Source organism: Telmatherina bonti, assembly GCF_933228915.1.
Source record: "Telmatherina bonti genome assembly, chromosome: 14".
NCBI classification, from domain to species: domain Eukaryota; kingdom Metazoa; phylum Chordata; class Actinopteri; order Atheriniformes; family Telmatherinidae; genus Telmatherina; species Telmatherina bonti.
The window spans coordinates 37,445,692-37,459,184 of record NC_136612.1 but is presented as its reverse complement, the minus strand read 5'-3'; the positions used below and the strand labels follow the sequence as shown (position 1 = coordinate 37,459,184).

Sequence of the window (13,493 nt, the reverse complement as noted above, 5' to 3'; positions counted from 1 at the left end):
CAGAAGGATTAGGCTAATATGAACTCAATAAAAAAACAAACTACAATGTCAACACATAGCATACAGCCCTACATGTTGGAACCTGAATCAGAGCCTGAAAACGAAGTGGAAAACAGCAACCCACAGCAACGAATGCAGCAGGATGTCTCTCTTTGGTAAACTCACCAGCCATCGTTGGAAATAACTTTATCCCACGTTTTCCACCCGCCTGATGTATTTGTACATGCCCTTGTTAACCAGTAGAAGGTAACCAATCACCGAACCTTATCCCCCGGGATGTCACAAGGATTTCCACGTAGAAAAAACTCTCTAAAACCACGCGTTTTTCGTCGCCATGGAAACCGAACGGAGAGAGTGCTGAAACTCAAACTCAAACTCAAACATGAGTTTAGGTGATAAAAAACTGTCGTTCACATGTCTGATGAGGATTCAACGCTGTAACACTGTAGAAAGCTCAGAAAACTCCAAATACCATCATAGCACCACTTTAACTGTTAGCAACAGTTTGTAAACTGCTGTTTACAGAAATACATGTGCTGCGTACCGCCCCCGGTGGTGACCTCCAGAATTAAACGTTTTTGGTCGCCTCGTGCTTCCACGTATAAAAACGGTAATACACACAGTCAAAGGTTGCCTATGATTGCGTATTTCCCAACTCCTGCTGATCTGAACATGGCCGCGTTGTCCAACACGGCTACGGAAGCCTCAAAGTAACATTTTTATTCAGCTCCTGTGTCTTTAAGACCTCCCTCCTCTCTGATTGGCTAGCTTCTGGAAGCCGCACAATCTTCCCTCCATGTTTGGCGTGAAAATCCAAAATGGAAAGATTTACCGGAAATCGATCACATAGTCGATTGAGACCAATCAATCTAACTGACCGAGCGTCTGGCCCTGCCTCGGGTCTCGGATCGGTCTGATTGATCCTGAGCGTCTTGCCCTGCCTCGGGTCTCGGATCGGTCTGATTGATCCTGAGCGTCTTGCCCTGCCTCGGGTCTCGGATCGGTCTGATTGATCCTGAGCGTCTTGCCCTGCCTCGGGTCTCGGATCGGTCTGATTGATCCTGAGCGTCTTGCCCTGCCTCGGGTCTCGGATCGGTCTGATTGATCCTGAGCGTCTTGCCCTGCCTCGGGTCTCGGATCGGTCTGATTGATCCTGAGCGTCCGGCCCTGCCTCGGGTCTCGGATCGGTCTGATTGATCCTGAGCGTCTTGCCCTGCCTCGGGTCTCGGATCGGTCTGATTGATCCTGAGCGTCTTGCCCTGCCTCGGGTCTCGGATCGGTCTGATTGATCCTGAGCGTCTTGCCCTGCCTCGGGTCTCGGATCGGTCTGATTGATCCTGAGCGTCCGGCCCTGCCTCGGATCGGTCTGATTGATCCTGAGCGTCTTGCCCTGCCTCGGGTCTCGGATCGGTCTGATTGATCCTGAGCGTCTTGCCCTGCCTCGGGTCTCGGATCGGTCTGATTGATCCTGAGCGTCTTGCCCTGCCTCGGGTCTCGGATCGGTCTGATTGATCCTGAGCGTCTTGCCCTGCCTCGGGTCTCGGATCGGTCTGATTGATCCTGTCCTCGGCTCTGGTGGCGATCACATCATAAAAACAACAACAACTCTGTAGTTTCCCGTTACTGGAGTAAATATGGCTGATCAGCTGAACAAACACAATCGCAACACAACTGAATCTACTGAAATGCAGAAGAAAGAGTAAACAAAACCTCTCTGCGTCTCGGAGCCCTGAGGTTCGGCAAAAAGTGCTTCGTTGATGTGAGGAATCGGACCAATCAGCTTCACTCCAGGTACTTCCCGTTATTGCCTCGGACCTTCGTAGAGCGGGGGGGTCTGTGAAGCTGATTGGTCGCTCGGTGCCAGCAGTTAGATCCCAAACACTGAGAGAAACGGTTGGAGCATCACCGATTGGCTGCTGATCAGGTATTGATCAGGCTCCTAAAGGACTGAACCAAGTTTTTGTCTTTTTTCCCGTTTGAGTTGAGTCAGTCTGAGAGTTTCAGCTTAATTCGACTTGGCAATCAACCTGAAGGAGACGATTTTATGATATCTAAACCCCTGCCTGGAGACAGAACTGCACCAGAACCAGAACAAGGTGGGCTGGACGAGATCCGGTTTGATCAGGAAACCGTACGTCATCAGCAGGACGTAGAAATCCAGCATCTACTCCCCTCCACACCCTCCAGCAGTGCTCTGGAATCCGTCACAGGCGCCGTCAGTGAACGCATCACAGAGAAACGTGGAGCGATTAGGTGCAGGTAGGTCGCTGAAGCACAGGTCAGAGGTCAGCCCTGACCAGGACCTACCAATCAGACTGAGTCCTGGATCTGATGTCAAAGCTTAAAGGAACTCTGAAGAGAGGATGCCATGATGATGATGATGCCGGCGTGATGAAGGGCCGTCTCCCGGCTCAGGAGGAGCATGACTTCTGGATTTTGTTCCAGTTTGTCTCAGCAGCTGATTGTCCGAGTTGAACCTCTTTCCTGCAGCTGATTCATCGTTTGTCCATAAAAAACTCCAGAAATCTGAAGAAACGAGCAAACAAATGAGGGAAAACCAGGTCTGAAGGGTCACATGACAGGAACCCTGCAGCCTGATTGGTGCACGAGGAGGAAGAACCGGGAGCAACAGGCAGCTGCTGCTTTCACAAAAGTTCCTTCGTTTATTCCATTAGATTTTATTAAATCAGCCTGAAAACTGACGGTAAAACTCTGATCATCGTGGCGCTGGAGACCGTCGCTTTGTTTGGGATGTTGTCACGGTGCGTTCACTGACCGATTAGCAGCAGCTGCTTGTTGGTTTTCATTTCCTCCGGGTCTCGGCTGAGTTTCAGAACCGGTTTTAGAGCCATCAGCTCTGATGGCGGACATGGTTAATCAGCTGCAGTGCGAGTTGAAGACCGATCCCGTCTGGTACTGGGGGATTTCTGGCTCCATGAGCGTCCTCCATTTGGAACTAAAAAGGCTGTTTGTGGAGTTTAAGAAGCCGACCCGAACCTCCGTCTCTGCCTCTGGTCTTCGTCCCACCATCCGTCCCTCTATGTGTCTTTGGGCTCCAGCTTGCAGGACATGTCAAACAGCAGGTTCTGGTTGTCGATCACCTGAAGCTGCCGGACGTACGCCTTGGTTTGCAGGTAGGACGGGGATGTCTCAGTATCCATGGCTACCAGAAACAGAAAGCCATGACAGTGTCAGTAACGGCACAAGCAGCTGCCGTTCCTAACGTGACCACCAGATGGAGACAGAGGACGAAATGAGCCTTACCGAGCTGCGAGCTCCTGTATCGCCGGACGTTCCTCACCATCTCAGCAACTTTATGCTGCAGAAGAAGGAGAAACACATGAGGACGTCGTCCTCAGCCTCTTATGACACATATCTATATTTGTGTTGCATCTTTTAAGTGGAAATGAATTGATCATGATGACTTTGTTTATTGTCATTTTATTTATTTTTCTATTTGTGCATATTTTAAAAGTAATTTAACATTTTTATAGTTGTTTTTCTTCCCTTTGTTTTGATTAATATGTTCACAGATCAATCAGAACTTTGACACATGAAGCTGATAAAAACTTGCAGGAATCTTTGGATAATTTACAACACAGCTCATGTTTGTGGTTGTAACGTCTCCGTAGGCTCATTTCATGATCTCACCATCTTCTCAAAGTTCACAAGTTCGCCATGAAACGTCTTGCAGCTCTCGTGGAGAAAAGTCAAATCTGGAAGAGAAAGACGACACACATCAGTCCATGAACGCAACACCGGAGAACATTTAAAGAAAACCTGCAAACATGAAAAGAAACCATCCGAAAAGCTGCAGTCATCAGCCCATGGGGATGATCTGCTCGTATGTGTGACTAAATAAACCAGTCCTATGTTTCCATAGCAACGTTTTTTACTTTTCTTAATTTGATTTTTGTCCGTCCATGTTCTTGTTTACTTGTTTTTCCCACATAACTGGGACTGAGTCACTGCACACCACCTTATGGGGACATTCTGTTAGTGAGGAAAAATGGTTTAAAAATAAAGTTTTTAGGGTTAAGACTTTGTTCTATTGTAGGATTAGAGTCAGATTATGGTTTATTTTTCGGGTTTGCTGGTTTATGTTAATGTGAAGGGGAAGGAATCCCATCGTGTTCATGGAGAATCCCTACAGTCAATGTAAACTTGTGGAGTTCTGACTTTGTACAAACCTGTTTCAGAGTTCTCGTACAATCTGGTTTATGTACCTTAAAGTGAACAAAATATGTCTGCTGTCACTGAGAGTCTTTGAAGTGTAAACAAAGGTATCTGGGCTCTCTCATGAGGAAGAACCTGAACGTGAGTCTGGTCCTCTATTGGGGACAAGCCGGTTTCAGGTTTCTGGTTTAAATCGGGTTTTGGGCATGTTCAAGGACCAAGACGCAAACTTTCAAAGTTGGTCCTCACAAAATTATAAGACCAGATCGGCTGCAGAGCTGAAGACGATATGAAAAGAAATGATAAAAACATTAATCTCGTGTGTGGGTTGCAGGTTAACGGTAATACACACAGATTAGCCAGAAGTGCTAATTAGCAAAGAGGAGCGAACGTGCAGCAGCAGCTTCACATCTGGTCCACAGCTGGAGGCAGACAGTCTCAGAGGACCAATAAGATTCATGATTAAAATAACTTCTTTAAAAGCTTTTTCAGGTCCTTCTTTGTGTTTTCCAACAACTAAAATTATACGTCACAACCCAGCAGCAGGCGAACAACAACAACAACTTGCTTGATGTGTTTTCGTATTTTAGTGTCACCTTTGAGCAGCAGAGGCGTGAAGGGAATCAGTGGAGGTCTCAGACTGGTGATCAGGTCCCGGTAGGATTTGTGATTCCTGGAGGGGTCCTATGGGACAAGAAGAAGAGAAAACGGTCATCATTTTAAAGCTGCAGTCTGACAACGATGAAACAAACATATTCTACTCACGGCAATGCTTTCAAACTGCTGAAACTGCTTCCTGAACTTTCCTGGGAGACCCTGAAAACAAAACAAATCTAATTAGATCTGCTTCATATGGCAGCTGATCATTTATCACAAAACATCTATGATCCCATCGGCTACTTCCAACAAGGTCACATCCTTCTCAGGACCAGAAAACTAAGAGTATCACAAACCATCACAGGATGAAACTACAGAAATTATGCTGTTTATAATGTAAATATTTTCATAAACAGGCTATAAATAAACTAACGTGGTGCTGTACCTCCCAGGTGAGCCGCAGTCTGCTGACGGCCGGGTTATCCAGGCCCAAAACCACCGCCAGGAAGGACAGCAGGTCTTGCTGCTGCTTGCAGCTAAAACACAGAGACGACTTTCAGACGACTGAAGATCATTGTACACTAACTAATCAACTTCTTCTTCAGGTGCTTTTAAGTTGGCGGTAGGGCTGCTTGATTATGATAAAAATTATAATCACGATTATTTTGACTGAAATTGAGATCTGGATTATTTAACACGATTATCCAGTATTTATAAACAACGCTGCGCGTCGTGGTGTTCTAGACTCCGTGTCGTACATTATAACCGTCTAATGGACGGTTCCGAGTTGTTTAATCTGCTTTTACCGCTTATATAGGAACTATTTTATGTTGGCCTGGATGTACGTTTTATACCAAACAACGGCTGTCAGGCTGCAGCGCGTTTCTCTCATTCACCTGTTAAAAGACGGCTGATCTGAACCAGCTGGTTAACGCGTTGCTATGGTAACACCCCGTAACGGAGGTAAGTTACAGTGTTTAACTGGCCGAACTATGTATAGGAAAATAATGCAGCCAGTTGTCACTGACAGCGGTATAAAGTATGTTTAGGTGAACTTCCACAACCTACTGCAGTTATTCTACATTGACCTGCAGCCGGAGCCGACTGAGACTGGCCGCCTGGGAGTGCTTTAGGACGGGAGAGGCTCCCGCTGCTCCTTCCTTACAGTAACTGCAGAACAATATGTGCCTTCAAGTCAGTCGCCTAAACACCAGAAAAGTCTCTAATAACTCCAGTAAAAGCTGCTAGATTTGTCGCTTTTAACAAAAAAAGTCACCAAGGGGGTTTGAAAGTCTCCAGATTTAGAGAGAAAGTCGCCAAGTTGGCAACAGTGTCTGAATGAAAGCAAAGCGGCTGTGGGAGGAGTTTACAGCACAGCGCTGCAACGCCAGAGACGCTCGATTAGCAGCTGAAGACAGCAGGAGAGGAAACTGCAGAGAGGAAAGAAATCACACCCTTTTATTTTTATCATCGTTTAATCCAATTATTGATCCGATGAATCACCCAGTCCTAGTTGGCAGCTTCTACGCTGTTGTCTTCCTATTCTTCTTCTTTGGTTTGTGCTTTTCACTGGTTGTGTGCCCGCCCCCCCAGTGGTTTCTGTAGGTATTGCTCCATCTTCTAACAGTGACTCTGAAAGGAAGGGGTTCAAGCCAGTTCAGGACAGCTGTCATGGACCAACTAACTCGGGTAACGACTAGCGGTTAGCGGCTGGAGAACAGCCACAGTCTGGACTGGACCAAGGGATGGACCAGCTGCTGTCTTGTGCACAGGTAGATGGTGGGTAGCGCCTCCCTGCTAGCTGCAAGTCCTCAGGCCTGGGTTTGTCCCCAGTGCCCATGTGGTCGTAGGTTTTGCTAGCTTCTTCTCACAGTTCCACCCTGTAGCAGTCAGTCCTGATTCCTTACAGTGAAAACCTTTCTGACACCGCTGCAGCATGCGGAAGTGTGCTGCTTCCTGGTGTCTACCAGCTGTTATAAGACCAGTATCAGATTGTGTAAAACATGGTTGTGAGCAAAGTTTCCATAGTAAATTGATGCAAAATGTTTCAGAAACTGTTGTATGAAATATGATACATGCGGCTTCATGAGGTTAAAACAATTAAACATTGTTTAGTGGAGTGTTTTTTTGTGGTTATGCATCTAATTCTTTTATTGTTTTTATGTGAAACGTGTCCTAACATTAATTATTATCAGCAAAATATGCGTCTTGTTACGGGACTTTTCCTGGTCGGACTTACAGCGCTGCGATCTTGATGAACTTGCGGAGCAGTTGGATCCTCTTCGGCAGCGACTGGCACTGCAGGATTTCCGTTGCGACCCAGTGTTGCACCTCGCTGCAGCGCTGCAGTACCAGCTCCAGGTTGAGGGGGCGCCAGCGAGACTGCTCGCCATGAAACACGTAACACACAAACTCCACCTGCAGGACACAATCGGAACTGAGTTTGATCACCTTTTTCGTGACTGATCGGATGATAATTTTAATGTTTATCTCGTTATAAATTTTAACCTCTTCAATGCAACAAAACAAGTGTCAGAAACAACTTTCCCTCCGACGGACCCAAAGTAGCGTACGAGGAGCTGAGGTGAAGTGCAAACTGAGCTGAGGTCTGAGCAGGATGACCCTGAGGTTTTTCTCGCCAAACTTTGTGCTTCTACGTCTCGCAGCATCTCGACTCTGAGAAACACCTTAAATCTTCAGTAAGCAAACGTTTCACCGACCTCGTGAACACAGCTGAAGAGCTCCCAGTCAAACACCACCAGCTGATTGGCCACTTCCTCCGCAGACATGTCGTGAAGTTTACTGTCACCTGGCGTCCAATGGATCTCCTCAGGAAGAGGAAGCTAAGAAAACAGGAAGTGACATCATCAATCCTCAGACGGAGGAAGATCATTAACGTTGCATTACAATAGCTCCACTATATTATATATTAATTGTAGTTATTATTAATTGTATTCATATTAATCGAAAAGGTAAAAATTGATATAAAAATAAGAAAATTGTAAATCAAAAATTTGTTTAAACTATACAGAAAAATGTGTGGACAAAACTGAGCGGTGTCCACAGAGGTACTAAAGCCTCCAGACCACCAGGGGGCGATACTGTAATAATCAGGTAGTTACTATTTTTCTTTTAACAATTATTGTTTAATATTTATAACATGAGAATTCAAACGCTGTAGTTTTATTGTTTTTATGTAAACAAGTCGAAGAGCACGATGTGTCCACTAAGGTTCCCCAAAGCGTGATGATGGAGCTTCTTCCCTTTCTGAACCCTGAACACTACTTTTATTTTATACAATTTCATACTTATTAATTTTGAATTACAATTATATATATATATATATATATATATATATATATATATATATATATATGTATACATATATATATATATATATATATATATATATATATATATATATATATATATATATATATATATATATATATATATATATGTATACATATATGTATGTGTGTATATGTTAATAAAGCTTTTTGGTTCAAGTTATAAATTTCTTGATTAAAATAACTCAGAACTCCTCTGGTTTGGCGCCGATCTAAAGCGACAGCGTCAACACTTTGCGAAATATCTCAGGAACCACATAAAGATTAATGGGAAAACTGCTACCACAAGCACACTCTTTGGGTGATCTATCCTGAGCGAGGGACAATTCTAGACTTTCGAGGTGGTTTTCAGTCCATCCGTGAAGTGTGGCGTTATTTCCGGGATCTTTGCATGTGAATTCCACCGTGCTACATTTATTTATTACATTTTGTGATTAAAAATGTCTGAATTATGTTAGCAGGCCTCTGTATTGAAGCCAGATGTAAACACTGATGATTTTCTGTCAGTCTCTTGACCAATCAGATGCTCAGAATTCTTCTTCTCTTGTTTTTATGATGGTGACAACCAATCGAGGCAGCCAAAGATCACTGGGAGTTGAAATAGTTATCTTCCAGCATCAAACACAAAGTAATAATTTTTTTTTTTTTTTTTAAAGTAATACAAAAACCAAGCAGGCCCTACAGTCCATCCCCTGGGAGGATGAAGCCCTCGGTCTTGTTCCAGACAGAAATTGTTTCCAGAGTGGCACAAGAAGTGAGAGGAAAAATGAATTGGAAAAAAAATGTAAATAATTTTGGTTGTGTTTATGTTAGAATGCTGGTATCTTTTTCTCCTGATCGCCAAGGCCTGAGAGAAACATATTTATAAATAAAAAAGCCTCCATGTTGTTGGTCTGCCTTTTTTTTTAATAAATTCTGTGACATTCAACTTCCGTTTTGTTTTTTCTTTTGTTTTTATATGTATAACTATTGATCCATCCATGTGGCATCATTTTAGGATACATATTATGATTGTCCAGGTTGTCCTGAAAAAAAAGATGTTCATTACTGGACTGTGTGTGAAAGGGTTGAGATTATACTTGCATTACTAGACAGAGTGGTCAGGCGGACAAAAATAGCAATAAATGGCTTGGAGTTTTAAGGGTTAAAGATTAACCAGTATAATGTCTTTTTTCTGTTTATTCTGGGTTTGTTTGTGTTTTGTGTTTGAGCAAAGTTAAAATATATAACCAATAGAAATAATTTAGTTTAATATACTCTTTGCTGTGTTAATGAAATGTTAGTATTCTTGATTTACTCATCACACTTATGTTCTAGGACCAAAAGGAGGAAGAGCGGCTCATGTCCTGCATTTAGAGGGTTTTACCCAACTGGTGATGTCACTGGATGGTACCAAGTAAGGGAAGGGGGGGAGTTGTGTTGTGTTACAGGAATTGGTTTGTCTTTTATAGGAGATGTATTGTACCAGATGTTTGGGGATGGGGAAACAGTTTGGAGAGTTATCTGTGGCAGCAGGGAAAGAATGACTAAGACATTATTTAACGCGCGTACCTGAAAGGTGGAAGATGCTGGGGGCGGCCATGTTGGGATTCAGGTGTGAGGGTATTTAAGCGGACATTTTGTTTGTCTGCGAGAGCCGATATTGATGTAGCAGGGTGCATGTTGGATTACTTTAGGCTTATTCGATTTCAGTTATGTTTAGTGGGTAAAATGTAATGTGTGTAATGATAATTTTCCATCGTGGGTTTCTATGTATTTTAAGACAACATGCAGCATCGCACAATAAAGTCTCAACTTGTTGGACGTCTGCTGACTGCCATCTGTTAGTCACTCTAGACACGCAACCTACAACAATCTGACTTCATCAGTTCCATGTAATAAAAGTGATTTTATCTGCTGTGATGTAACTGATGACACTTTTATAAACTGGTTAATAAGTTAAGGTTTGGTTAGTAGGCGAGTGGTTTCACAGAGAACACTGGTGTCCAACCAACAGGGGGCGCCGTCTTGTATTGTTCTGAAAAAGTTCCTGTTATCTAAAATATTTCCGATCCTCTGTCAATCAATCGGGAAGTCATAAAACGATTCTCACCAGCGAGTGCAGTTCAGACGATTCGCAGGCGAACAGGTGAGTGTTGACTCCCAGCGTGGTGAAGACGGCCTCGTCGCTGGGACGAAACACGGCTTTCTCTGAAAACACAGTAACCGCCGTCACACAAACCCTCTGAAACACAGTGTGTGTGTTTTTACGTGTGTGTGTTCGGACCTCCAGCTGACGTGACGGCCACCAGGATGAGGTTCCCTGGCAGAACCGGTTGGTCTTCGCTGTACTGAAGTTTCTCCCTGACCAGAGCCAGAATCTCACCGACCCGACAGGACAGGCGGCTCCGGATGGTGACGTACGAGTGGTCCGGGGTGTAAACCCTGCAGAAGACTGAACACCGGTCTCATTATTGATCTCTAAAATAAATGTTCCCTGAAATCTGACATATATTTCATATATGTTAAATATTTTGTTATATTTAACTTCATATTTAAGTCCATGTTTAAATTTAACTGCACAAAGCTATAAGATCAGCATAACAACATCAAGCCTCCGTCTTCTGTCCGTTTAAATGCCAAGCTGCACGAGCATTGCAGAAACTCAGGATGCAACCAGTTCCCGCTGCAGGCAGCCTTTAAACAGCATCTGACAGGGACTGAATCTTTTAACCCACATTTTACAGGGTTTGGTCCTCAGAGTTGTAAGAGGAGATGCAGACACTCAGGCGTGAGACAATGGAGGGAACAGATTCTGCAGGGAAACGCCTAACATTTGCAGGACTGAGGCACACCCCTGGCATAGCTTATTTTATCTTAGCCTATTTTAGCTTAGCTTATCTTACCTTAGCGTATCTTATCTTAGCTTAGCCTACCACAGCATAGCATAGCTTAGCTTAGCAGACAACCAGGAATCATAGGAAGCTGCTGCATTAGAAGGCTGATCCTGAAACTGGGTGTGTTCTGGGTGATTTGTGCATCCCAGCCACATACTGCAGGTGTGTTTGCATTTCGGTCGTGTGTGTTCACAGATTACAAGGCGTGTTATGGCTGTTAAGCTTCAGCCTGTGCAGGTCTGTGTGTGTGTGTGTATGTGTGCGTGTGCGCGCAGAGCGTCGTACTCTCATCGGAGCCTCTGAAGGCCTCTCTGGGCTGCAGACAGGCGTCGATGCGTCTGAAGTGTCTGAACAGAGGACGGACCTGCTTCTTCCTGCTTTCCTTCTCCTCGTCAGACCTGAAACACAAAACCAGCCGGAAGAAGCTGAGCTTTTACTCCCAGTCAGCCTGCAGACGTGGCGTTTCCATGGAGACGTGACGTTTCCATGGTGACGTGACGTTTCCATGGAGACGTGACGCTTCCATGGTGACGTGACGTTTCCATGGAGACGTGACGTTTCCATGGTGACGTGACGTTTCCATGGAGACGTGATGTTTCAGCCTCAGCTGTCAGATTCTGAGGCTAAAATGATGTAACATGAATGTTTGAATAAATAAAGCAGCATAGAAGAAGAAAAACAGTCACACAGAGGTCAACAGGGAGCAAAGCCTAATCTCATTTGCACATCATTCTCTCACGTCTTAATGTCAGGAGAAGATAAACTGTGTGTTCCTACTTTTCAGACGTGTGTATGTGCTGTGGTTCATCACTAGCCAACCACCACTCTGTATTGACTCTGGGTTTTCGTTGCACTCTCTCTGGATTTATCTATGTGAAGCTAAGTCATGATGCGAGTCCATCTGCACATCTTCTGTACTGGAGCCTCTTTTTTTGTGCAGGTATCGTCGTTTGCTGGTGAAGCTAAGATGGTGAGCTACATTGTAGTTGTTAAAACATGTTATTCCTTAAAATTGTACATGTGTACATATTATTAAAATCGTTTGCCTTTGCTTTCAGTTTTTGCCTTGCACTGACACATTATAGTGGAATTGCTAGTCATAGCACGTGTTGCAGGTGCTCGTTTAATAAACATATGCAATCCAGTAACCTGATGTTTGAATGACACTGTTTCACCAGTCAGACCTGTATGGTGGGAGTTACTAGGCTAACTGTAGTTAGTTTAATAAAAACAAAACAAACACACAACAGAAACAACATATTTACGCTTTGTGTTAGCTGAATATTCTGACAGTTTTGGCTAAATGTGGGCTCACAGGCAGGTTATGTCAATAATACACATTTCTGCATGACAGACCAGGAATTCATTCAGGCCGAGTCCAGATCCTTGTGGGACCCCTCTGAAAATCTCAAAACTGCATGTAACTTGACACCTGTTGAACCTGTGTGTTGAAACACACAACACACACTGTCTCCATGTTTCCACACATCTTCCTGCTACTATCTACCTGCTGTCCTCACTGCAGCACCTCCACCTCAGCTGCACCCCAAACGTCTTCTTGGCTTTATTCCAGCCATAGAGGATCATTTGATCTTTGGCTGCTCCTGATTGGACGTTACCGTCAGTTTAAGCTCTCTGATTAGTGGAAAGTCTGACAGGAAGTGTCTTCATCATCATGTCCAGGTGAAAATAGAGGTCTCTTAGCAACATGGTAGTGATGGTGATGAAGATGTGATAAATAATGGTGGATTTACCATCTAGAGTCTCTGAATAAACACTATATGTTGTGTCTGGATTGTAAACCTCCTGGACGGATAGAAACGCTGGAAAACCTCCGTAGACCAGCTGGAGGGTCACATGACCGTCCCAGTTACACATTGCTGGTCCTGGTGGACTGCTGATGTTAGAAGAGACAACAACTGGGGTTGCTGGACTTTTAAACTTTAAACATGTCAGTGTCACAGTGAGAGTAACCAGTAGGGGCGGTGCAGCGACCAGTATGACCAGGTGGAAGGTCTTGGGACAAACATGTAAAACCATAAAACATGGTCCGTCAGACCATCTACGATACGTTTTTATGTTTATCCTGTTGTAAATTCAAAATTAACCAAAAATTAACCCTACAGTTTCCATGTTGTTTTGTTTCCATCCTTCCAGATAAAACGCCATCATTTTATTATGTTTATCTGATCCAAGTTCTCTAATGCGCCCCCTGGTGGAAGCCTCCGGTAACACCAGCAGTACACAAGCAAGGATGAGAACAACTACCCTGATGATGGAGCTGGTGGCAGCGGAGAGTCCTTACAGTGATATATAAACAAGCATGTGTGTGTATCTTACGGGCAGTGTAAGATCTCGGTCCATCGCTGCAGTTTCAGAACGTCCTCCACCAGCTCAGGATACCGAGTCAGTTCCTGAACTGCACACATGTACAACTCCTGCACACAAAGAGCAAAACAATCTGCGATGTGTTCACAGACACCAGGAAGAAACA

General features: G+C 44.2%; 1 protein-coding gene across 1 annotated transcript in view; it reads right to left on the bottom strand.

Moving 5' to 3' along the window:
• Window positions 1-1,209: 1,209 nt before the first annotated feature.
• The window catches only part of rapgefl1 (Rap guanine nucleotide exchange factor (GEF)-like 1), a 32,378-nt gene continuing 20,094 nt past the window's right edge, over window positions 1,210-13,493 (bottom strand). The window contains exons 5-16 of the mRNA XM_079253216.1: window positions 13,340-13,437; window positions 11,285-11,397; window positions 10,390-10,557; window positions 10,216-10,313; window positions 7,494-7,616; window positions 7,013-7,191; window positions 5,219-5,309; window positions 4,942-4,992; window positions 4,773-4,860; window positions 3,652-3,716; window positions 3,265-3,319; window positions 1,210-3,163 (exon numbers count right to left, since the gene is read on the bottom strand). Of these exons, the coding sequence (XP_079109342.1) occupies window positions 3,039-3,163; window positions 3,265-3,319; window positions 3,652-3,716; window positions 4,773-4,860; window positions 4,942-4,992; window positions 5,219-5,309; window positions 7,013-7,191; window positions 7,494-7,616; window positions 10,216-10,313; window positions 10,390-10,557; window positions 11,285-11,397; window positions 13,340-13,437 (1,254 nt within the window). The 3' untranslated portion in view covers window positions 1,210-3,038. The remainder of the gene's footprint in view (window positions 3,164-3,264; window positions 3,320-3,651; window positions 3,717-4,772; window positions 4,861-4,941; window positions 4,993-5,218; window positions 5,310-7,012; window positions 7,192-7,493; window positions 7,617-10,215; window positions 10,314-10,389; window positions 10,558-11,284; window positions 11,398-13,339; window positions 13,438-13,493) is intronic.